The sequence below is a fragment of the Pollachius pollachius genome, assembly GCF_949987615.1.
Source record: "Pollachius pollachius genome assembly, chromosome: 16".
Classification (NCBI taxonomy): Eukaryota; Metazoa; Chordata; class Actinopteri; order Gadiformes; family Gadidae; genus Pollachius; species Pollachius pollachius.
The window spans coordinates 13399629-13425405 of NC_136949.1; the positions used below are offsets into that span (position 1 = coordinate 13399629).

Here is a 25777-nt window from a genome sequence, read left to right on the forward strand (position 1 = left end):
TACAATAACACATACCAATGCGACTTCTACAGTATGTTCAATATATGTTGTTGTTTTTGAAGGGCTGATTTAAATGTAACAAACTACCCTAATGTATTTAAGGTGTGCTGTACAATGTATGTTTCTACTCTCTGGACCTTGGCTGTGAAAACACGCCCTGTTCCCAATCACGTATAATCCTCTCATTTTAACTCTCACGTTAGCACAACTTTGATATTAAATCAAATGTGAGTCTTGGAAACTAAACCATCTTTAAGGGTTGCAAAGAGATCGGAACCGTCTATCGGTCTCTCGTTTTTTTTTCAGCTAAAACTGAACTCAATATGAGCCAAACCTAGCTTGTATTTCTATTCAAATGTCCTTCCAGCTGTAACTACATGTATAGCAGCTGCACTGGTCCTGTGCCAGCTCCTCGCTGCCTCGTCCTAGCCACGCCAGGCCAGGGCACAGCGCCATGGCAACAGGTGGATGTTGACATCATTAGCTTGCAGCGCTAACACAGTGGAGCATGAACAAGCGTGCATTTGAATGGGTAATGCTGAATGCTAAAATCTCACATGACATTCGGCCCCAGAAGTCCTCTTGTTAGACAACGCAACCCATGTCACTAGACCGGGAGAGAGAGCCAGAGGGAGAGAGGGAGGACGACAGGCAGAGCGAGAGAGGGAGATAGGGAGGCGGAGAGGCTGGGCGGGCAGTCATTTAGACAATGATTAAATACCAGCTTTCATTTCCTATATATTATGATTCCCCTCAGGACTTGTTTGACAGTGCATCTCTGCCATATGTGAATGTGTGATCCACTCCCTCTATCTAAGCCCAGCGCAGATGGTTGTGTGTGTGTATGTGTTCTGTGTTTGCATATATTTCTGTGTGTATGGCTATTTGTATGTGTCTGTGGATATAGGCGATTCCTTATGTATGTCTGTGTGTGTGTGTGTGTGTGTGTGTGTGTGTGTGTGTGTGTGTGTGTGTGTGTGTGTGTGTGTGTGTGTGTTTGGGCCATCATGGTGATGAGTCACTGACATGGAGTGAGGATAATGGTGATGTCATTCTGCCGGTGGCATGGCCAGTGCTCACCGTAGATTCCATCATGTCATTGCTGAGGTCAATGCTGTGTGTGTGTGTGTGTGTGTGTGTGTGTGTGTGTGTGTGTGTGTGTGTGTGTGTGTGTATACACCATGTGTTTGTACGTGTGTGTGTGTGTGTGTGTGTGCTTGTTTGTGAACACTGTTTATGTTTGTATGTGTGTAAGTGTGTGTGTGTGTGTGTGTGTGTGTGTGTGTACGTTTGTGTAAAACTGTGTGTGTGTACACCTTGTGTGCGTCTGTTTTTGTCTATTTGTGTGTACGTGTGTGTTTGTATGTGTAAAACCGTGAATGTATGTGTGTGTGTTCTGCTAAGCTGCTCAATGCTGAAACTGTCTGAAAGTCGTTGTGTGATTTATCCTTTAATCTGCGTCTATGCTCACTGATGTATGACGGTGGTCTTCTGTCTGTCAGAAGTCTTACGTTATGTCAAAGGGTATCAACGGTTTTGCATCTTTCTTCACCATTTAACATAACTGGTCCGCACTAACTTTCGAGGAGAGTCGCTTCATTTGGCCACTTGTGCGCAAACACTGAGTGAGCACATACACACACTGGAGGGTGCCAGGGAAGACAGTCAGTGTTTGCATGAGAGAGAGTCAGTGTATGCAGTTTGTTTGGGAAACAAAGCATGGGTTTGTTTAGCAGTGAGCCAATGCGTTGTTTGTGTCAATGTCCTCAAGTGTCATTGTCAACATGCCATTGGTTAAAGCACGTCAAGACGGCCGGGCTAGACGCCAGGCCTGTGGGGATTACAAAGAGACGCACACGGGGCAGAATGCTTCGAATTGACCATGGCACCAGTCAAAAGGCTTCAAATACTTTTGCATAAACGATAGAGCAGGGATGTATATATTCATGAGGTACTGATAAAAATGTGATACTGTGAGAGAAAGAGTGTGTGTGGTTGGTTGTGTGTGAAAGAGAGAGAGAGTGTGTGTAAGTTTGTATGTATCCGGGGGGGTCATCTGGTTAAACAAGGAACTGCTGTATCTAGATATGTAAAATCAGTACAAATATTTGTCAAAAAACAGAAAAATGTGTATTCTGATGCTGTATTGTAGTTTTTTGGGGGGAATAGAGGAAACTCAGACAGGGGGTTTAGCATATCAATGAATTCCACTGAAGTTCAACCCACTGCATAGGTCAGCATGTGCTTTATAAGAGCCATCTGGAGGAGCTTATTGTGTACAGAGCAGCGGTGACATGAGAGGGGAGAATGGCTTGTCTGAGCTGGATTGAATACATGTGCGGGAACCCCACAAATCATCCCTTAAAACCCTTTTCCAATCCCTTCCACCCTTGCTCTCTGTGCCTTTCTCTGTATCACTGAGCCCCCTGCTCAGTCATTTATTTTGCCTTGCTTTTATCCCTGATTTCTACCTCTCATCTTCCTTCTAGTCTGTCTCTCTCCCCTCGCTCTCTTTCGTCTCTGTCCATTTTGCTCTCTTTCACTATCTCTTCTCTCTCCTTCGCCCACTGCCATCCTATAGTCTATCGCCCACCACCACGTATCCTCTCTCACCCACCACCATTTTATACTCTCTCACCAAATACCATGTCCTCTCTCCCCTACCACCATCCTATAGTCTCTCGCCCACCACTATATCCTCTCTCAGCCTCCCCTTCCTATCCTATTTCTCACACCACCAAGACCAGGAATCTGAGATTTCGCCACCGTCTGCCCAGTTGACGTCAGCTGGATTACCTGGAGCGGTTGCCGTGGTGATGTTGGCATGTGAGATGCTAGTGCAGCATCACACACACAAACATACACAACTATATCTCAGGACATGCGTTTTCACATGCACGCACACAGCTGTGCATATCTAAACACACAAGCAAAGATACACACAATCGAACATACACACCGGCTCTTCCTTGTAAATATGTCCACTTTAGTGTGTGTGTGTGTGTGTGTGTGTGTGTGTGTGTGTGTGTGTGTTCCTTCACAATAACAAACTGCACAAAGATGTTTCCTGTTAAGTCCCTCTGTGTAAATAGCAAAGCGAACGTGAAGCCAAGCTTAACATTTTGAGGGTTTGTACGCAACTCTAAGCTAACTCAGCTAAGGTCAAGCTAGCTGCATCATAGGTTCTCCTCAGGGTATTGACCATTTTCCCAGTAGAAGGACTTCAGTTCTGATAAGCTCCATCGCCCACGCGCTTGCAAAATCAATACTCAGAACTATCAAGTATTGATTTTCATTTATATTAATTGTCACAGACAATTTGATGTAACCATGTACATCATAGACAAACATGGTTGGTCCCTGATCGTAAAGACAAAGAGTTTGGGTGCATGTGTATTTATATGAGTCTGGGAGCCTCCAGGTCAGGATGCTTAGTAGCCTATGTCATGTGACACATGTGCAGCAGTGGTGATATAGACTCTCTGAGGATTTGGTCTCTGGCATCTTAACTCTGCATACAGAACTTTAAAACTGGCCTCCTCTCATCCATGAGACAGGATGTGTGTGTGTGTGTGTGTGTGTGTGTGTGTGTGTGTGTGTGTGTGTGTGTGTGTGTGTGTGTGTGTGCGTCATGAGTACAGCAGCTGGATGTGTCTATGCCCAGACAGATGTAAATGGGATAGTAAAAAGCACTCTCTAATCTCTGAAAACTAGCCATCCGTGCCACCTGTGTAATGGCTCTGACCTCTGCTGTATTCCTACTGTATTTTCTGGCAATACACAGGCATAACAGCAGCCATTAAAAGCTCATTACAGTCTGAGCCAAATCACCAGGTAAACCAAGTAAAAAATTGCAAAAAGACTTATTTAAAAAATGTTTTCCATGCAATACGCCTGTCATATTCAGGTGAGCCGATTATAGCTATTTAATGTAATAAAAGAACACTTGTCTTATTACAACTAGGATTTGTGTGTGTGTGTGTGTGTGTGTGTATGTGTGGGTGTGTATTTATACAATGAGCTGTGATTACTTCAGTTATACTGACTACTGAGCTCAGACCGGCTTAGCAGGAGAGCAGGGGAGGCTGTCAGCACCACAAGCCTACGCACAAATGATACACACATGCTTTTACGGACACACTTATGTACACACTGATTATCGCCCAATTTCTTTGTGATAGTGTGGCACAGTCAAACAAAGGCAGTATAATTTGATTCTAATTTAAAAAGGTATTCTCTGTATATTTTGGCTTTACATTCTGTGGTTTGTTCATACTGCAATCTGCAGATTCACATAATTTCAACCTCAAGCTGTCTCTGTATACACACACACACACACACACACACACACACACACACACTAACACACAGCGTGTACATTAACTGAACACACTGCTTGTTCTGTGTTGCGTCATCCATTGCAATGGGGCTGGCCACTTGTTGATGTCACGGGATGATGTGCTGCTGTAAAAGTGTGACTGGGGGGGTGTGGGGTGGGGGGGTGACCTCAGGCTGAGGGGGGGTCTCAGAGGGCTAGTATTGGCACGGGCCAGGACTCTTCATAAGGCTTTCTCACAATCTGGAGAAAGCCCCCTCACACACACATGCACATGCACTCGCACACACACACATACACACACACACACACACACACACACGCACGCACGCACGCACGCACGCACGCACGCACGCACGCACGCACGCACACACACACACACACACATATTGAGACATACACAAGCATACAAATACACGTACACATACACATATTGAGACCTACGCATACACTGACACATATATTGAGACATACACAAACATACACATACCCATAAACACAAACACATATTGAGACGTACACATACGCATACACATACACTACCATACACATAACGCTATAAGAATAGGGAAAATAGAACGTTCCACAGTACTGCATGCCCTGTCAGATGGCATCACAACTAAAATGTCCTGGGCACCAAGCAGGGTTATTTATTGTGAAATCGGAACGGTCATTTGTGAATGCTGCATTTAAGTCTATGTTTGCTTGAGTTATTCTCATGAGACCATAATTAAGGTTTTCGTGACCTTTTTGGCTCTATTTGGTTCCTGATTTCACTCCCTCTAGGAAAATAGCAAATTCAAGCCTTATATCTTGGCAAAGTTTCCCCGAAACACATGGAATATATCGTCGTACATGTGAATCCCGTATCATCATGACAGGGGTTGTACTCAGTCCATTGAGATTGTACACACACACACACACACACACACACACACACACACACACACACACACACACACACACTAAAGATGGAGAGCAGGCCAGAGACCAGGACAGAGTACTGACTGACCAGACGAATGCCTCCAGCTTCAGTTCTCTCCACAAATGAATGGTTTTCCTTCTCTGCCACAGCTGTGCTATACCCCAGCAATGTTAAACGTAATGACAGACCTGCAATCCTTAACCCTCACACAGAAAAAACGGTGTGCATCTGTTTGACTAATGCAGATATGTGCATGCTCGGATGAACGTGTGTGTGTGTGTGTGTGTGTCTGTAGTTTATTTTTCTTGTGTGGTGTGTGAGCATGTTTTTTAAGTTGTTGGCAGTGTGTCTGAAAAGAGATATAATGTCTAGTTGCATGTGTGTGAGCGCTCCCATCATTTATTAAAATGCTTGCATGTCAAGTGTGCGTGTGTTGCACAATGGGCAAGGCATTAAGTGCTGGGTCTGGGATCAAGAACCAGCCATGAGTCATCATCGCTGGTGTTAGTAGTCTTCCACTGAATGACCCCCTGGGTTAACGTCGGACCTGATCCTGGGTGTTGAGTGACCTTGGTCATGGCAAATTAAGTATTTTCTTCCTTCTTTTCTTTTCTCCTATTCTTTGGGATCGGTCATGCGGTGCAATTACACCCCACCCCACCAATTTAAAGAAATAAGTTTGAGACCCAAAAATAAGATAATAATCCCTCCTCCATTAAATACACGTTTAATTTCAGCTGGGTTCCCCAGTCATGTTCATGTCTCTGAGCCACCACCACCACCACCACCAGGTCTGATCGCTCTGTAGTCCCCAGCTGGGGCCCCAGGGGGAGCTGCAGCCCCAGCTGTGGTCCCGTGTCCTTCCCAAACCCTGGAACCCACCCACGCCCACACCCACCCTGGGACCTGCAGCCAAACCCAGTTCAGCCTTTTGTTCGCTCTCCGGTTGGAGTATTTGTATTCATATCTCTATCTATAGCTACCTGCCGGCCGTCTATTATGTGCCTAACTATTGCCATGGACACAGGCTTTGTCATTTAGCCTAATCCAGAGCAAAATCGTTTTTTCCGATGCATGTGTTTGCATTGAAAGTATGTTTTTATGTGTCAGAAACATTCATATGTTATCCTCCCCTTAAGTGCAGATTGTGAAGCAAGGCTAGAGTCCCAGTGATTTGTTTTTTCTTTAGATAAAGGGCCGAATTGAGCGTTGACAGACTACTCATGATTCCCATGGGTGGAGCTAGACATATTGAGTGGATTCATAGGGAAGATGTTGTGGTGGTTGTCATGGTTACCTTGGTCCCCCTACACGTGCTTTGCCCCCCCCACCCTCCCTTCCACCACATCCTGGGCTCAGCGCCAGAGGTAGGACGCAACACGTCGAATCTAGAATGTACACACACACACACACACACACACACAAATACACACACACACACAAATACACACACAAACACACACACACACACACACACACGCACACACAGGCAAACACATTTCTGGGTCTTCAAATAATTGGTCTCAGCTGCATTTGAGTATTTTTCCACTCTTTCACCGGCGAGAAGCAGAAGGGAGAAAAAACGAGAAACGAGACAGTAAAAAAAGAGGGAAATAGAAAAGATGAACTTACATCGAAAGGCGCAGTGGAAACTGTGCAGTGATTGTTGAAGACCGAGTGGTTTAATCAAGCTCTCAGTGAGAGATGGACGGACGGACAGAGAGACAGACAAACCAAACATAGACGGACAAGAAGACAGACAGACAGATGGAGGGATTTAGACAGCAGAAAGGACAACAGAGGGATACACAGAGACGTCCAGATCAACACATAGACGGACTGACGGATCGATACCTCTGAGTACCTCCTCACACGTTCTCCCTCTCACACCTTCACGACCGACCCCCTGTGACCCCCCCGCTGCTGTCTCTCTCGTCCGCCGGTTCCACTTGTTTGACAACTTGTCAGAACCATTCTACACCTTTCCATCCCCTACCACTTTACCTCCTAGCTATGGGCACAAGTCTAACAATATATATTTTCTTAGATATATATATTTTTTATTTCTTCAGCAATTATTTGACACCTGCCATTTTTTTGACATATCTGTAATGTCACCTCAGGGCGCTAGACTGGACAAAAGTCCTCCTTACCAGACATATAATCATTCGATTGGCCGATATTATATTCAGCATGTATATGTCCTACGGTTAGCTCCAGGAATAACAACATGTAATGTGATCCAACATTAGGTCACATGGGTATTTCACATTTACCTCTATGCTCCTGCAAAGAGCCGAGAGCTAATTACTGAATGGGAGGACGGGAGCGGCCTTTCAGCCCAGATTCATAACAGATACCCATAGCCAATCAGAGCCTCTCGCCTGCCTGGAGGCAGGCCTTCTGTTGTGAAGGCCATTCAGGATGCCATAAGTTCAAAGGTCAAAGGCAGCATGGGAGAAACACCTAGCTGTAGTGATTAGAGACCAGACAGAGACAGAGACAGAGAGAGAATACAAGGAGAGAGAGAGTGAGAGATGTGTGTGTTAATAAGATATGATTGTGACTATCGAGACCAGAGACCCAGCCGGTCCATAATGAGCTCTCCTTAGCCAGCACAGCATCCCCATAGTAACCTCAGTTTCCATGCTCTTCCATTCCGATAAGATAACGAAATCCATGGGGATTTCATAGGACATTTTGAAGCAACGGCTCCTGCTATCTATAAACGGGGTCAACCAATGTTCCTTTGAAACCCCATTGAAGTAATTAAGGAAAATGTAGAAACGTTTTGGGTTTTGTTTTGTGTTTTGTTTTGTGGCCAAAAGGCCACCACTGGCTTTGTGTTCTGCCAGCGTAAGCACAATCTCTCTCTCCCTCTCTGGGCGATGGAAGCGGGGGTACATTCCTGTGGAGGTAGCGGGCTGCAGCAGTTGGGCTGATGCAGCACAATGTTTGTGTGTTGTGTGGTTGAGCCTCATGTAGACAGCCGTCCAGACAGACAGAAAGACAGACACAGAAGGAGACAGTAGTAGTACACCCTCTCAAAGTCACAACGCAAACACACACACACGTTTCACACAAGCCTTTTCAGATTCACACCGACATATGGCGACCAGTGTTGTTTGTTTGTGAGACTTGTCCACCCATTGGCCTGTCTAGTACTCAAGATCACCTCCAGTAAATAGTTACAGAATAACCCTTTTTAAGGTATTTTGAGGGCATGAACTTGATTTAGAGAGAGAGCCTCAACAACAGTCTGGTTATTTTATGTTTCTAATTACCTCTCCAGAAATTCCCTTCTTTCACAAATGATGGGCTGTGTGCTTCAAAGAATCTGAGCCCAGAGCCATTTTATAGTGTTAAAGGCCAGACAAATCACTGAGAAAGGAAAGAGAAAAGAAAGATCAGTGAGTAATGGTACGGTCAAGGACGGCTTCCCATCACCATGGCTTTGATGAGGTCAGCAAGGGAGTCTAACATAAGAGTTGCTGTTCTGTACTGTACTGTACATTGCGATGAAGAACTGGTCATAGCTGGAAAACTGAAACATAGAACTTTGAACCTAAAAGAACATAAAACAAGCAATATTCTTTTAATACTAATACTTGTCATCTAAGAACTGACAATCTTAACTCTGCTAACGGTAAAGTAGTGGCACATTTCACCTAACAAATACGTAACTTGTGTGTGTCTCTCTCTCTCAGTTCATAACACAGGGGGAAAACCGTTCCCTCGTCGTGATGATTTTAACGGTATCCTTAAAATGGGCAAACGGTGAGGGCGCGCACGTGACAGCGTCCGCGTGGGGAGACGTACGAGCGCTGTGTAAACGCTGACAGTAATTACACCAGGCCCCACCGCAGCCTGTCTCCCTGAGTGCTGGCCGGAGAACACGTTTATAATAGCTTAACACAACCACAAGCTCTGGCCAGCCTGGGTCGGCCCCGCAGTAATAAATCCAAACTTCCCAGAGCAGAAGAGGAAGTTTGTCACCCGTAGACCTTGAACGGTGTGAATGTGTGTGTGTGTGTGTGTGTGTGTGTGTGTGTGTGTGTGTGTGTGTGTGTGTGTGTGTGTGTGTGTGTGTGTGTGTGTGTGTGTGTGTGTGTGTGTGTGTGTGTGTGTGTGTGTGTGTGAAATTGGTTTTGTGTCAAACGCGAGATAATGACCGCTATGGTGGGGTGGTGGAGGATGTTTGATTAGACGTGTGGTTTTTCCGGCAGTCTTTGTCTTTTGTGAGTGTGTGTGCACGTCTGCCACACTTGTTTATGGGCGTGTGCCCGGGACATGTAGGCACCTCCGGTGCTGTAAACCCACCCTCACCACTGTAATTATAAAGACTGGAATTCCTTCTCTCTTTTTTCTGCATTCTGCCCACCTCTCTCTCTCTTTCGGGGATCTGAGTTGAGTTGAGTTGGGTTGGGTTGAGTTGAGTTGAGCTGGAGTTGAGTTATACAGTAAAGATGAATTGGATCCCAGAATAAAAGGAATTTTGTTTTAGGTTTCTTTTTACAATGGATGACGCTACTGTTGATAGAGTACAGGTGAGCGTGTAAAATAAATGTGGTTAAACTACAAACAGACCTACAAGGTGTTTGCCAAGCCCCACTAGCTACTGTGTCTGGGTTCTCTGGAACTGCAGAGTTGCTTATATAAAGTATCTGAATGAATGCAGTGTGTTTAAGGATGTGTGTGTACATTTATGTGTTTTGTGTGTGTGTTTATGGTTTTATGTGTGTATGTGTGTGCATGTGTATGTGTGTGTGTGTGTGTGTGTGTGTGTGTGTGTGTGTGTGTGTGTGTGTGAGCGCATGTGTGTGGGTGTGGGTGCGTTCCACTTCCATAAACCTGTAGCGCGGATACCTTGAGACTCACCTACAACTGCAGGCGATAATTACCCAGTGTTCTCTCAGCACACATGGTCATTAACAGCAGGACATGCTATTTTTACTATACTGTATCTAGCTCAGAGGGGAAACTATAGGTATATGCTTTTATAGTCTTATAGTATAGGGATGTAACATGATAATTCTGAAAAGTTGTGTTCATGTGTCACACAGTACAAGATACACATGTGAATATATGGGGCAACAGTAGGAGGCGCCACTACTGTAGGCCGAGCAACAACATCTCTGCAGTCGATTTTCGAGTTGGAATGTATTTAGATATGAGAATGTGCAAAGGGAAACTTGAGTTAAAAGTAGCACGATAAGAATTGTATACACGTGTAGGCTAGTGAACTTTGAAAGCAAACTTGGGGAGGTAATTCAAAGTCTCATTAATACATAGGCATGCTGGTTTCCAATCAAGTGTCTTCGAGGACTAGTAAGACTACAACATTCAATGCTGTGGCTGTAGAATTAAATTGAAAATCACAGCAGTAACAAATGAGAAGTCAAATCCACATCACGAGAACACCACGAGTGTTTCTCTGATTAGTGAAATTACAGCTCTTAAAGGCAGGGTGCTATTGGTCTTGTGTGTTGTGTCTGGGTGGGGGACCCTGTGAGGGAACCGGCTCTCAGCCTGCCACTGACCCCATGATGCCAGCACAGCTGCAGCCTCAGTGTCTCACTGCACCACGACGGACCCCTCACAGCTAGGCCATCTGCACCTGTGAACTAACACACACAGACAGACACACACACACACACACACACACACACACACACATTAATTAGCTATCTCCGACACCTTTGAACATGTTTAAACATCCCCCATCCCCCCCATGGTGCTATTAGGTGTGTTACTAGTGTCAGACAGACATTAGTAGCCAAATGTAATTAAATGACTGCTCAGCAACTCCTCCGAAACACACACACAAATGGAGCTCACATTTTTGTACAATAGTGCTCATGAACTTTGGGAGCATCACGCCTCTGTCCAAAACAACATCTGTCCCCTCTGTTTCGCCTGATTACAACTACCCTCATAGCACTGTTCTCACACACACACACACACACACACACACACACACACACAAAAACACGGTAATATAAGCCAATTGGGTGTATGCACCATGGAGAATGTGGAAATCCAGGGCTCAGTAGAAAAATGCTTTGAATGCTTTGACAGGCCTATTTTCTCTCTGCACATGAAAGAAGACCTATTTGCTCCTCCGTTCTTGATTATCACAGATAATTGCTTGTGAAACGGCAGCCGGAAATGCCGGTATGTGCGTGTGAATGGATTAAAGTAGGTAATATATACACATAATCACACCCGTTTTGCTTGGTAATATGACCAGCAGCTAAATAGAGCAGCTGTAGTGAGAGGTCAGCGTCATGCTGAAATGGCATGTTATCACGCACTACAACGTGCTACACGTAGAATGTAGCCCATAAACACACAAATGATACACACACAGACACATACAAATAGAAAGCATGTTTTCCCCTGTGTATCTATTTTTGTTGTGTTCACTAGCCGTCCCTGTGTTTACTAGCCGTCCCTCTCTTATCAACTTTTAGAGCACATGTGCATGCTCTCTGGTCTTCAGGCGGGGCGTTGAAGTCGTTCAGGCGCTGGCTCTGTTCTCCTCAGTTTGATGGATGGATCTCTAAGCCACATAAGCCACCTGTAGCAATGCCAGAATCTGGCTAACTACTCTTTGGCTACAGTTCACTCATTGTGCCTTCTTCGGTAAGCGGCAAAGTTTTACAAAATATCATTTTGTAAACAATAGCAATAGCATTGTGCACACAATAGCATATATAGGCAAGGAATGCAGTGCATAGCTACTCCAACCGTACCGTATGTAAACGCTTACCTTTACTTATCTGTTTCGATATATATCTCTGCCCACATTTATACTCACCCTGTCCAGCGTATAAGACACTGTCCCTCGGTAACACTTTAAGACTCTTTCTCTCTTCTCTTTCTCTTCCTGTTTCTCTCTGACTGTTTCTACGTCCCTAGTGCGGTGGAGGTCATTCATTTCTGACGTGGGGATTGCCATTGACTGGTTTTCCATTAGGGTTGAGTATTGTTACACCTTGAACAAAACACAGAACTTTTAAGGCGCCGAGTGTTTCCGCATTGCCCCCTCCCTAGCCCACGTTGTTTCAGTGGAAATAGCAGTGTTTTGGTTTCATTGAATGAGTCTTGTGGGTGGAGAGAGGTGGCGGAGGGGGAAGCAGTCATTAGCCGGTGTGCTAATTGGGTTTGTGTGACGCAAGACTCACTGGTGTGTTTGGCGCCACGCCGCTGAGCAGGGCCGCCTACACAGACCCTCGGCATGTGCGCACGTACCCGCGCGCATGCAGAAAACCCACACAAACACTCACACATTGTCTTACATACATGGGGAACAAACGAATGCATCTAGACAAAAATAGTTCAGAGGAAGTTCAGTATATATGCGTATGTGTATGACCTTTAAGTCACCGCTGATTAATGAACAATTACCAAAGATAATAAATAAATTACCAGAGGAGTGTTGTTGTGGAAATCACACAAAATAAGAGGTTTTAAGAAACAAACAAAAACATGTATTTAAAAAAGCAAAAAGAAAGAATATATAGTATGGATGAATAACGTTTAATAATTTTAACAATTAATAATTCAACAAAGCCAATATTTGTTCAAATAATTGTGGTGCAACTCAAATCCGTGTCGTGTGTAGCACTGAATGCAACCCTGGAACACTGTATGCTTCTCCATTACAAGTTGAATTCCTGACTTGCGTCTGGACATGCTGTCAATCACCTCCCCCAGGACCGTCACCCACCACCACCGCCCACTACGAGCAGATTATGACCCCCCTGCAGGGGCTGTATTTAAACCATTGAGGTCGCTGACTCCTTAAGGTCACTCTCAATCCATCTGTCTGGGGAGATTTCTGAGCAACACCTCTGCTTTTCTCACCAAACTTTTACCTCTCTTCTCTGTTTATCTACCCTCTCTATTTCCATACTCTGATACTTCTTTGTCCTTTGTTCATTCATTGTTTTGTGGTTCCTTCACCTATTCCCACACTATAAATCTCAGACTAATACCCACTTCATTAATTCATGCTTAATCTATCCTTTGTTGCTTTCCCCTCCCTTCCCTCCTCTGGCCACCATCTTCTTGTCCTCTTTATCTTGTCCCCTTCCCCAACTCCTCTTCTTTATCTTCTCTGTTCTGCTTCTTGTTCTTATCTACACCCCCCCCCCCACCTTCATGTCTCCTCCGCTGATTTGAGACCGTCTGTGTTTAGGGCCAGCGGCTTGGTATTCGAGATAATCTTACACGACAAGAGCCGGTTGGTACAGACAGTACGCTGGAGGGTTATACTAAACATGAGCGGTTTGACTCTTGTCATAGAGTAGGTTTTACGCAAACGCAATGACGGTAATGTTTTTTTTACCTACATTTTTCATGATGTAAGCTCTGTGAAACCTAAAGTTTTGGAACAATAAGCTAATTATACAATATATGTAGCATTATCATACTGCAGCTATATCGTTTCAAGATGCTAACATCATTCCAACATAAAAGACTATTTTCCACCTTTCTACACTCTTTATGAGAAATTATACTGCTTAACACTTCCGAGCACATGTAGTGGGGCGCGAGTCACTTTTTACAGAGGTTTGTTGCCTGTAGACTACATACCAAACAGCTTGTTTTCTGTCGCCTCTGGGACTGTGTGTGTTTCGGTTAATGAATAGACCCAGCTGATGGGGTGTGTGGTTGTGAGGAGGAGATGCGATCTCACTAAAGTTTCTATAGGATTCGCTGACACCTGCAGGGGTTCATAAGGACGTCTGATGCTCTCCAGAAACACCCAAAAAAATACCTCCCTGGCCCACTCTCCACAGGGGAGAGAGATCTATTGAGTCCCCACTGTGTGTGTGTGTGTGTGTGTGTGTGTGTGTGTGTGTGTGTGCTAGTTTCGGAGTGAAAATTCTGCATTGTGTCACAGCCGATAACCACTATGGTTAAGAAAACACACATACACATTCAAGGGGAAAGACAAGCATGTTATTAGGAGGTTATATTGACAATAAAATGATGGAAGTTTTCAGTCAGACAGAGTTTTGTCAGAAAGGACAGGCAGTATGATTGCATGCGTGGCGGCCATGCTGTTGCGCCTTCCAAGCATTGGTCAAAGATAAACTAAATATATATCAAAGGTTTATATACATGACATCATCTTTTGCACAAGCTGACCCATATGTTTGCAAATCCTTTCCATGTTTGAATCGTTGTGAAGAGTTATGCACATCTTTATCGCAAATCTTTTACAGGTCTTCCATGTGTTAAAGCTCATTCCTGAACGTTCTCCAACACGAGTTTCCATTTGGAAACCGTTAAGGTTCTGCTGTTGATTGTGAGTTTCTTTTCATTCCAAGCAAATGCAGAGTAGAAAACATTTGTAATTAAAAAATTGAGATCAACTAGTGGAAATACACTCAGCAATAATTGAATCCCCCTCCCACTTAACGAAAGACAGCTTGTCCACGTCTGACGACGTGACACCTTGGTTTTCAATTGGTGTGATAGGGCAGGCATTGCATCGCATGCTTTTATCAGTATGCACCTCGCACTCTCTCCGTCTCACTCACACACACACACACACACACACACACACACACACACACACACACACACACACGTGCGTGTCATGTTTGATAAGAGCACTGAGTCAACAGACCCGTGCTTCCTCCCGATTGGTAGCCCCCTGACCCTGTTAGTTTCAGACCCATCCAGGTGGGGGTCAGGAAATCCAGCTGGGGCGGGAAAGGGGGGGGGGGGGGGGGGGGATGACTCTTCTTTTGGGATAGAAGACATGGTGACCCACTACATCTTCGTACATGCAGGAAATGTGATATTCCTTTCGGAGAAACTGCACAGTGAGGATACTTATAGACCGGCGCATGCACATGGCCATGCCATTGTAAAAATAAGAAGGGGGGTGGGCGTCGGAGATCAGGTCAGTGGGTGAAGGCCTCTTGGGTTGAAGGGTCTCCGATGAACAAAGCTCCACATTGTAGGATGACGCGTTGGACGTGTTCACAGTGGAAGGCGTACATCGTTGGAGCTGCTTGTAATCCTGGGTCTTTTGACCCTGCCCCATACCCAAACTGCTCTCACTGATTAATTGGTGTCCAGAAACTATGTTTTGTCTGTCAATGATCACAACCAAAAGTATTAATGTTTAAGGGGCTTATAAAAAAAGTTACAACACATATGCAACATCAAAAAGAAGAACTGTATGTGCTAGTACTGAACTAATACTGCTACTATCACTATTTAGGAGGCTTACATTGATATTCTGGTCTTTTAGGATGAAGGATGATTATTTTTTACTTTGTAGTCTACAGAGTTCTTACCATTGCAAAGTAGCCAAATCCAGGAGGAACACACATTCAGGCATATTGCATTACTGATAGGAATGAAAGGATAGCTCAACCCCAAAGCCTTTAAGGGAAGTGTGTCTGATTGCATCATTTTTTTCTTTCAATTCTGATTAATAACGTTAAAAATGGCTGTGGGAATAAATAATTTTAATTGTTTATCCGTCTCACCGTCTGCTCATCTGTCTATCACTCTGGTCGTGCTTGCATCTGTCACGAGCCCTGGCAGCTGTTGCCGCTTACCAGACGCAGTTCCCTGTTTCTGGCAAAAGAGGCAAGACAGCGGTCACACTCCCATGGCTTCTTCAAAACAATGGGATTGCGTACTGGAAGAGCCTCACACAACAAGGCTGAACAGTGGGCATCGTTCTGCGATTTCATGGTTGTAAATAACGCGATTCAGTTTTTCTTTTCTAAAAGTTCATTCTCTTTATTTTGGAGTTATTCAAATGAGGCTGGCACGGCAAACAGGCACATTGTTGGGAGGCTTCAATTTCCTCACTGGGCTAAAGTAGATTATTTATGCGGTAAACAACAGGAGTGAAACAATTCAACCGTTTTAGCACATGCTACGGTGCATGTCATCCCGTGAAAACATATCCATGTGCTTTTGTTTCCATTCGAGACAGCATACACTGTAGGGCACACAGTCGAGGATACAGCACCTCAACCCTGACTGGGTGAAATAAAAGCTATATATATAAACACACACAGAGAACATGTCCTTTATAGTTTTGTGTACGAGTTTCCCGACCCCTCCAAAAAGAAACAGTGTAAAGCAAAGATTATCCGTGGAAGTTAGCTAAAGGAACTCTTTGACACAGAGCCAACTTTTCTGTGCTCTTGTAATGTTTCGCTGGGAGGAGCGGGTGAGCAGTGAGACGGGTGAACAGTGAGACGGGTGGAGCTCACTATTGAAGGAGCAAGCGTGAACGAATATCGACCGGCTCGAGTTCTTTAAACTCTATCTCTTACTTACTTTTTTCCATCTCTGTTACACTCGGAGTTCCTCGGTTGCTTTGTTGACGGCTCACATCCACCGCCTCCGTTCATTCTCTCCCAACTACCGGAGGAATATATTGTTTTTTTAGATGTATGCTCCCTCACGTGAGCAACGTCTCCCTCGGATCGGATTCGGCTCGTGCCCAGGATTGGAACCCGCAAACAAAGTTTAGAGAACTAATGACCTCATGCGAAGCTCGGGACTAACTTGTTGTTGTTTTTGTAACAGACTTGTTCACTCGTTTGGCAAGCAGGGTTCGTTTGCATTGGAAGAAAACACCGCGCTGGGAACATGGACTCACCATGCCGTCTCTTGTTTCGCCTGTCACACTTTTTAGAACATTTAATTGTTAAAAAAAACGACTGAAAACGAAAACGTCTTTCAATTCAATCACGTTGGATCTAAACTATTGTTTGTTGTGAGACCGCTGCTCATGGGCTTGGTTTGAGTCTGTTTGATAGTGGCAAAAATAGCACTTGATAAAAGTCATGGAAGGTGAACAGGGGGCCGCTGCTGCCTCCTCCACCACCGCCGCGGAGCCCGAGGCGGACGGCGCGGTGTCCGACAGCTTCTCCCAGCTGTGGACCGATGTAATGGGAATGCTGGTAAGTTCTAGGACAGTAGGATTAATTACAGATAACCTCTCACCCTCGTCCCTTAAAGGAACACAATTGACTAATGTGTGGCCCCATTGGTTTAGCCGTATCACGAATCAAAACACCGGTGAGCCCCACGTTTTGAACCCCCTCACATATGGCTTGGGATTCGAGGAGCTGTAACCCGAAATACTCGAGATTTCAATCAGTACAGGAGCCGAGTCGAGTGACAATATGGTATGCTCCGTCTGTTGTTGCATTTATTTAACCCCCCTTTGGTCACTGTGTTTTCACAACTATGGGTCAGTTTGATGTTGATTCCACGCTGTCGTTTTAGTACATTTCCATGTGGTGATGTTTCCTTTTGAGCTCCCCCAGAATGGTTCCACCAGGGATGCTCTGGTAAAGTGGATAGTGAAGGTTAGAGAGATCATGACAGACAACTAAAGTAACATTTCTAGAATGAATGCATAACAGAACTGCTTTATTGGATGCTTTTTTTTAGTGCTTGATGTGTAGTCAACGTTTCAACTAGAGGACTAACCTAACCTTTGCTTTTGACGTTGGAAATGTCATGTAAATATAAATAACTTTAATTAGTAATTTAATTTCTAAAAATCGTAACAGAACAACACCACAGATCATTGGAAGGTGTGTGTGTGTGTGTGTGGGGGGGGGGGGGGGGGGGGTCAACAGAGAGCGTTGTTGTGAGACGGTGTCTTGTGCCATGAAACAGGGTGGGAGACGGTTGCTCCTAACTAAGATATTTTAATGGCTGTATTTCCCGGAGCCAAATGTCTCCCAGGCATTGCTTATCTTTCACATTGTTCTTACACACATGGAGATGGTTGATGAACCAACTTTTTTTTCTTTTGTTAAATTTTAATCTTCAATCTTGTTTCTTTATACCATTTTTGTAATCAGTTACCCAAGCACGATGTCTTACCCTATCACCCTGAAGCTAAAATGGCAATGCTATTTATAGCTGTCACACTATGTTATGCGTTTTCAATGGCTTTTGTTCTGTGTGTGTGTGTGTGGGGGGGGGGGGGGGGGGGGGGGGTCCTGTGTGGGAATGACCTTTTGAAATTGGGTAAGCCAAAGCCCATTGAAGCAGCATAAAGTTCCAGATGTATTTGACATTGATGTTTTGCAATTTAGGACATGCCTAAACTTGGCAGTTATTATAGGTGTCTGTACTGATTAGGATCAGAAAAAAGTGCATAAACAAATAATAATCACCCCAAAAAAGTGTTAAGACTGTTGAGTACCACTGTTTCACTGACATTTGCAGAACGTGCTCATTATCCAGTTTAAAGTTCAATATAGGTTCGGTCACCTTGTAATGAGATTCATTATTTTGACTGTAGATCTAAGGTCAGAGCTATTCTCTGTGCCCTGTGTCCTTGAGGTTAACCATACATGCCAGCACAGGGTGGAATGTGTCTAATGAGAATGCCATTGTGGGCCAGTCATATATTGGGGCTCGGAGCTGCGTAAACAGGCCCTAAGTTGATTAAAATTCAAAGGCAGTTTTGGGCGTCGTAGAGCTGGAGTAGAAACATCGTTAAGCGTTTGGATTAACTGATGTTTGAGTTGGGTTTTATTCCTGAATGCAGCCCACTTCTCGAGACCTGAAGGCTTTTCTAGCTACCTCCTGAGGCATGGTTTGTCTGAACTGAATATTACATTTTGTACCTGAGCCTCGTTATAGATTCTCTCTAACAGAAAGCTATTCAAGTTTATTAGGTAACATTCCTGATGTTTGTGCCTATGCTGAATTCAGGATTGTATTACAAGTCCACCCCAATCCCGAAGCACACCTTCAGCAAACAGAAATAGTTCAATTTACTTTTTGATGTCATGCGTACGTGACTTCCCAGTTTGGTTCAGATGTGCTCATCCTGGTTCTCCATTACCTCTCCTGTCCCGTCATGGTGTTATAGGGGCTTGGTGGATTTCCTCTGTTAAAGTGATGATGCCGTATTCTCGTACACTCACAGACATCCTCAGGATGCTCTGTGGATGGTGATGGGACTTGGAGTCATTGCCCTGCCTATCCTCAACAGTCTTCCTCCTGGCTTCCTGCTTGACCATTGGTTAAGATAACAGGTCCTAATGCAACTAGTGAGCTACAAAATTCAATAAACCGACTGTTGCATGATCTTCGTGGAGTAAATCAAATATCTTTCGGTCAGAGGGTGGAAAAGGCTGGTCAAATCCTTAGCCGACAAACCAGACCGCTGAAGGAGTAGGTCAATGGATAGTGATACTGCAGTTGTTTGCATGTGTTGCATCCTGACTTGTAGCAGTTCCAGCTTCATGACAGACCCGCTGTCACTTTTCAAAGCACAGTGGTGTGTCTGCACTGTCTCATCCAGTAGCACTTGTATACAGTTAGCTGATCGCAAATACCTATTCCTTATTTGTAGTGTGTGGAAGGACCCTTGATGCAACCTAAAATCACAAGAGATATTCCACCTTGAATATCCACCACTGAATAACTCGGCATGGTCGATCCTTCTGGGTTACAGCCACAGGTTGACGTATTTATGACTCAGAAGAACCACATCATTCTGTTGCCTCCATTGTTTCAAGTGAGACAACAATGCAGTGCAATGTAAGCCAGAGATGTGCTATTCCAACCCCATGTGTTTCTTGCCAAGGGGCGTGTGTATCAGGTGAAAGTAATTGCGCTGTGTGACGTTCTTGCATTACATCAGATGGATTACTTTATTGTCATCTGTTGCCATTGTTCCTTCTCTACAGAATGGCTAGTCACCAGAGTGTCCCTTTTAACAATGGCTTCTGCCATGTGCACCATAACTCAATACCCACGTGACCGGCTCACTATGAAAAATCGGCACGGTCAGGGATGTGTACCTAGGAGCCTTAACAGACCAAAACACGACAGACTCAGAACTCTACGGTTATTTTTCAAACCTTTTAGTATGCCTTTGAAAAACAAGTATGTACTTTGACAGAGAGTGTCAAGTTAAAAAGTTTAGATGAAATGGTTACTACTTTGGTGGTGAAAGCTGGAACATGGCACTGATCTCTAAGCATGCCAGGGGACAGGACTAGTTGACAGCAGCCATGAAATGGGCCTCACTTGCTGGAGGTTTTCCTGTTGTACAACTTTTATATATACTTAACTAGAGATTTTTTCTGTGATATGTGTTACCCTTATGGTGGTGTATATGTGTATGAAAAGTGACATACGTATAACTTTTGATAACATCCATTTATTTTCTGCGGAACTTTAAGGGAACACAGCAAGCGATGTAAAAATGTAGCGGGCTAGATCCTCCAGATCAATGGAAATACTCGGGAAGTGTTCCACTAGATTTACTAGATTAAATTTTTAACCTTGGGTAAAAGAATGCCTCCAACAAATGATTACCGAAATATACTGTAGTGTTTGCATTGGACAAGGTGTTCTTTTTGATGTTGAGTAAGCCCAGTCAGAAATGGATGTCAGTCAAACAACCGAATGATTGACAAGAAGGTTACATTTGGAATGATGTATTACTAGTCTAAATACCTTTTGTAAGGCAATTAAGAATGAACAAACATATGCAAAAATGTTGACATAAAGTCCCTCAGTCAGTTTAGAATGTAAACTAAAGGGCATAGCTGTTACATATAATTTATTTCGGTTTTGTGCAAAACAAATAACAATAATTGCATTCAACCATGAAGACACAACCCAAAAGGTGCACGAATCATGCAAGTACATGAAATTAATCTAAAATGCAAACTGCTGCAAGTGACATTGCCATACTTATTTACAGTTATTGCATTCAGATGCAATCCGGCACTGTGACAAGAATGCAAGGAATCCCATGGCTAATTGATTAAGCAGGCAGAGATCATTAGGCCTTAATGTTGTTTCTGCTGTTTGCACACACTCATGCTGAACCGCACTGCCTCGTCTCATGTGATACATAACCTTTGCAATTTCATTCACTCGTGCTAGATTTATAATCCCCTCAGTTAATTTGTTGGGGAGGCCGGAAATGAACTCTCTTCATCTTGCAACAGGAATGAGTTAACTTGAATACATGTGACTGAATGCAATATGGTACAAAAATGTATTTCCCGTGCATCTTCCTTATGTTGTTAACACTATAAAACTATACAATCTTTGTCATGAGGACAATTGGATGTCCTCATGAATTGGTCTTCCTGTACCTGTGTTCAGCAGTAAATATATGACGTTTAATCTTGAAAGAGCATACTTTTGCTTTTGTTTGCTCTATATTGTGTTCGTAACAATTGAATGAATCTTACATGGGGTGTTGGCCTTTAGTGCTTCCAGGCAGTTGAGACCCAACTCAATCAAAGCCCATCCCAAGAAGACCACATCTATCATTCCACAACCACCCATATAAATGTGTAAAACTAATGTAAATAATCTCTTTTATTCTCTTGTGTTACTGTTCAGCCATGCTCGCTATAACATACAGAGCCATACACTGACCTGTATATTATAGCAGCAGGAAACACGCCTTCTCCGTTTTATTACAGATAGTTTTCTTTCAAGTGTCTCTCATGCTAGACGGCAGATGTTTAAGCCCCTCTCACACCACATTTGGCCCACAAATCATCCCCCTGCCTCCCTGACCCCAACCTAAAATCCCGGGGACTACTCAGGCCCTTATGTGGATCACTATCTCCCCCCACCCACCCCCAAGTGTTAGATTGACTCAAGAATTGAAACACACCCATTTTCTCCCCCAGCCAAATCACACACTGTCACTCTAGCATACTCAATCTCACTCCCCATTTTCCATGGGTGATCATCAGTCTCTTGCATGTAATTTCCTCCATCCCCAGCACTGTTTCTCTCTCATACACACACACACACACACACACACACACACACACACACACACACACACACACACACACACACACACACACACACACACACACAGATCTATGTGTAGATATGCTTTATGGGGTGTCTTCGGATATACAGTTGCCCTGGCGGGGGTCTCCCTACTCGTAGCCTCCCAGCTGGGGCCAGCTGTAACGAGCTCTTGATGAGCTCACAGCGGCTGTAGAAGACACGTCAGACACACAAACGCGCACACACACACACACACAATAGGCACATACCTACTTGTGAAACTTTAAACAACACGCGTCTCTCTACGCCATGGGCAGAGCCCCGGGCGGACCTGAGCCCTAACCCTAGCTCTGGCCTACATGGCGTCATACAGTTGTTCTCCCCAGGAGCGCTGGGTCCAGAGTGGTTTCAGAGCAAACCTTGCATCTGCTGCGGTGGGCAGATTTTGTCCGCTGCCCCCTACTTTTCCCTGACTAATCCATTACTGCGATCCCTTAATTGGGCGGTCTGGGAGCGTTCCTTCAGGATACGTTTCCTCTGCCCTCCTCTCGGACACGGCGAATAGATCAGTGCAGGCCTGGCATTCGTACGGATATTAAAACCTCTCGGCATCAGTCTAATGAGGCCATGCTTTGGGGCATTGTGAGGGATGAAGGGGGAAAACATGTGTTTAACCTAGGGAGGGAGCGCCCGTGGGGGATTCCCAGCCATCCACAAACCATATGTGTGGACATAGATGGAACTCTTAGAGCAAGATGGGGTGAAGAGGTTAAACGAATCAGGAGGGAGGACAGGACTTATCCTTGGTATAAATACGGACAGTTTTAGGTACGGGTTAAGGAAGGTTCTGGAATTTCTGTATTGGTTCCAACTCAGTTTGGTTGGAGCACCATGTTGTTTGTGAATACCCGGTTTGTGTGGATATGTGCACAGCAATGTTCTAGGTGTTGACAGAACACATCTCAGCGGTGATCTCTAATGGTCAGTTGTGTATGTTTGTGTGTGTGTGTGTGGCCCGGGCATAGACACACTCCACAGTGATCCATTCAGCCGTGGCCTGGCACTAAGATAGTGAGTCTGCTTGAGGGAGACACACTGAGAGAGAGGCTGTTCTTAACTCTGACTTAATGCTAGCTGTCTGCCTGGCACAGATTAGGTCAACACTGAATTAATAGTCAAGTCGGGCTACATCTTTACCAAGGCAGCAAATTATTGTAAGCCTTACTAGTAATATATAAATCATTTTTCTTCCCCCTTTTAATGGAAAGTTTGCTTGAAATTGATGAGCTAAGAAATCGATATGATGGTACATCGAATCCGAAACTTCTCAATTCTGATACCATTAGAATCTGGCCTGAATATAAATCGTCCTTGTACTTTAAGATCGGGAACCATTTGCAAATAGCTAAATGTCTTGGATTAGAGAAATGACAGCTGTTGTGTTCGGTGGAACAAACGGCTCCACATGTTTCTGGCTACAGCTTGTTGAAATATATATATTAGTGTTTATTGTTTTATCAGCACTTTTATTGTTTTCTCAGCACAAAGGGCAAGGGTTGTTAAGGTTACACAGATGACTGGTTGTTTCTGAACATGATCTAAAGGCTTGTCTACAATAGTATACCATGCATTCCAGTTTAGTAAAGTCTTATTTGGGACTGGGCTTCCTTCTTCAACCCCAAACATATGTCTCGCACACAAAGACAGGAACTGTGCTGGCCTAAACTATAGCAGGCCGGAAGAGCGTGTTTGGATTAATGTTCGCAGAATGTCAAAGAGGCAAAACGATGTTCCTTACCCTGGCCTCAGCGAACAACCAAACCCAGAAAAATAAAATGTTCTGCCAAAGTCACTATTTGGGCAGGATTTCGTATAATATTGAATGTTTAAAATATGAAGACTGAGGTAAAATTATTCCTAGACGTGTTTGCATGGTAAGTGTAAAGAACAGAAGTTTGCACATACACGTCCCACACACATGCCCACACATACACGTGTGGGCATGTGTTTGCGTCTCATGTTCTAGCAGTGGGTGTCTTGGTATTTATGGGGTGTGGAGGGGTGCTACGGCCCAGTGGAGGGTAAAGGCAAATACATGAATCATAAACCTGACCACCTTGTTTCACATTGAGCCACGGTGACATACCTACCCATACCCTGACATGCCCGCAGTGATCTGACGTAAATGGAAATCTTGTAAAACGAATGGTCAATTAGTTGGATCAATTCAGGTCAACCATGCTATGTGCCGCCAGTCCAAACATAACCGCTTATGCTTTGATTACCAGGATATCCTAAATTCTACATTGTTTAGCTATTTGGGTTGTTATTATTCAATGTAGGCCTAATCTAATGCCTTTCCCTTTATCCGGATCGTTAGATTACCAATGTAGAGGATTTTAAAGCAGTATATGCATGGGAAAGCCTATTTTTGAAAGTGTCCATCAGGTGAAATGACAGCTCCGAGGCAATTTATTATGTCATTAACACTGGAGGTCAATGGATTTGATGAGTAGAGTCAATGGATATAATTGAGCTAACCCTTCCCCTCCCTCCCCTGTCTTCCTCCAGGATGGTTCGTTGGGCAACATAGATGACCTGGCCCAGGAGTACTCTGAGTACTACAACACCTGCTTCAGTGACGTCAGCGATCGCATGGAGGAGCTACGCAAGCGACGTGTCTCCCAGGATCTCGACATGGTGAGGGATTTGAGTACTAACAAAACCGGCAGCAATTTTCTTGCTCCAAATTCAGTTCCAAGTAGGGCTGGGCGATATATCGAATATATGCGATGTATCGCGAGATGTTCTCCAGGCGATGTATAAAATGCCCCTGTCGCGAACATCGAATACAAATTGGCACGTGATGTTTCTTTTTGCCGCCGCCGGCATACTCGTTGTGTTCCCTTCTCTCGCTCTTCCCTGTGGCTCTCTGCCTCACAGGCTCATATGCATTAAACACACTCACTCCCCCCGTGAGATTCTAGGATTCTACGCTCGTGTGTGACGGTCGCGTGTGTGACGTCACACACGCGACCGGTGAGTGAGAACAGCGACCGGTCACTCATCTTCTACCGTTGAGTGAGAACAGCGAGAGAGAGAGAGAAAAGATGATGGAAACGGAGGATTTGGTTTCAAAAAAGAATAGTACAGGATCCGTCGTCTGGCAGTGGTTTGGCTACCGAAAGGAAGATGTGGAACAAAAAACGGCTTTGAGCTCTGTTTTTGCTCGAAAATAATTAACGGTTTGAATAAATGCTGTGTTGGTAAATCTAACTTGCTGTGATTTTCCTTTTCTTATGTGCAAGTTCTAAATTCTTCCAATAGAAAGCACTAATGACTTTAAACAATATGTTGTTTCATGTAATCTACATGCAGATTTATTATTCAGGAATACTCGAATTATTATAACATGTAGTAACATTATGCCAGACATGGTTGAATCAAGCATTTATGATGTGCTCTAGAGGAGATTCAAAATATATCGAGATATATATCGTGTATCGAGATATAGTAAAAAAATATCGAGATATTCATTTTGGCCCATATCGCCCAGCCCTAGTTCCAAGTAATGTATGTTTTATCAATGTATGTCAATTATTGTGTGAAATGGTGTAGCCCGACGTGCAGGTGTATAATAAATTACAGGGTATTTATTTGCTGTTACGAAACTGACAAAAACAACAACAAATTGGACAAGCATTAATATGCATGCA

The 25777-nt window shown here is 44.2% G+C and overlaps 1 protein-coding gene across 6 annotated transcripts in view; it reads left to right on the top strand.

Annotated features, from left to right (window-relative positions):
- sash1a (SAM and SH3 domain containing 1a) overlaps positions 1 to 25777 on the top strand; it is a 170307-nt gene that overhangs the window by 100672 nt on the left and 43858 nt on the right. For 5 of the 6 annotated variants that reach the window (XM_079754079.1, XM_079754080.1, XM_079754081.1 and 2 more), the window contains exon 2: positions 24633 to 24761. In XM_079754079.1, the coding sequence (XP_079610205.1) occupies positions 24633 to 24761 (129 nt within the window). Of the gene's footprint in view, positions 1 to 16521; positions 17216 to 24632; positions 24762 to 25777 lie in introns of those variants that run through there. The other variant, XM_079754083.1, reaches the window with a different exon arrangement.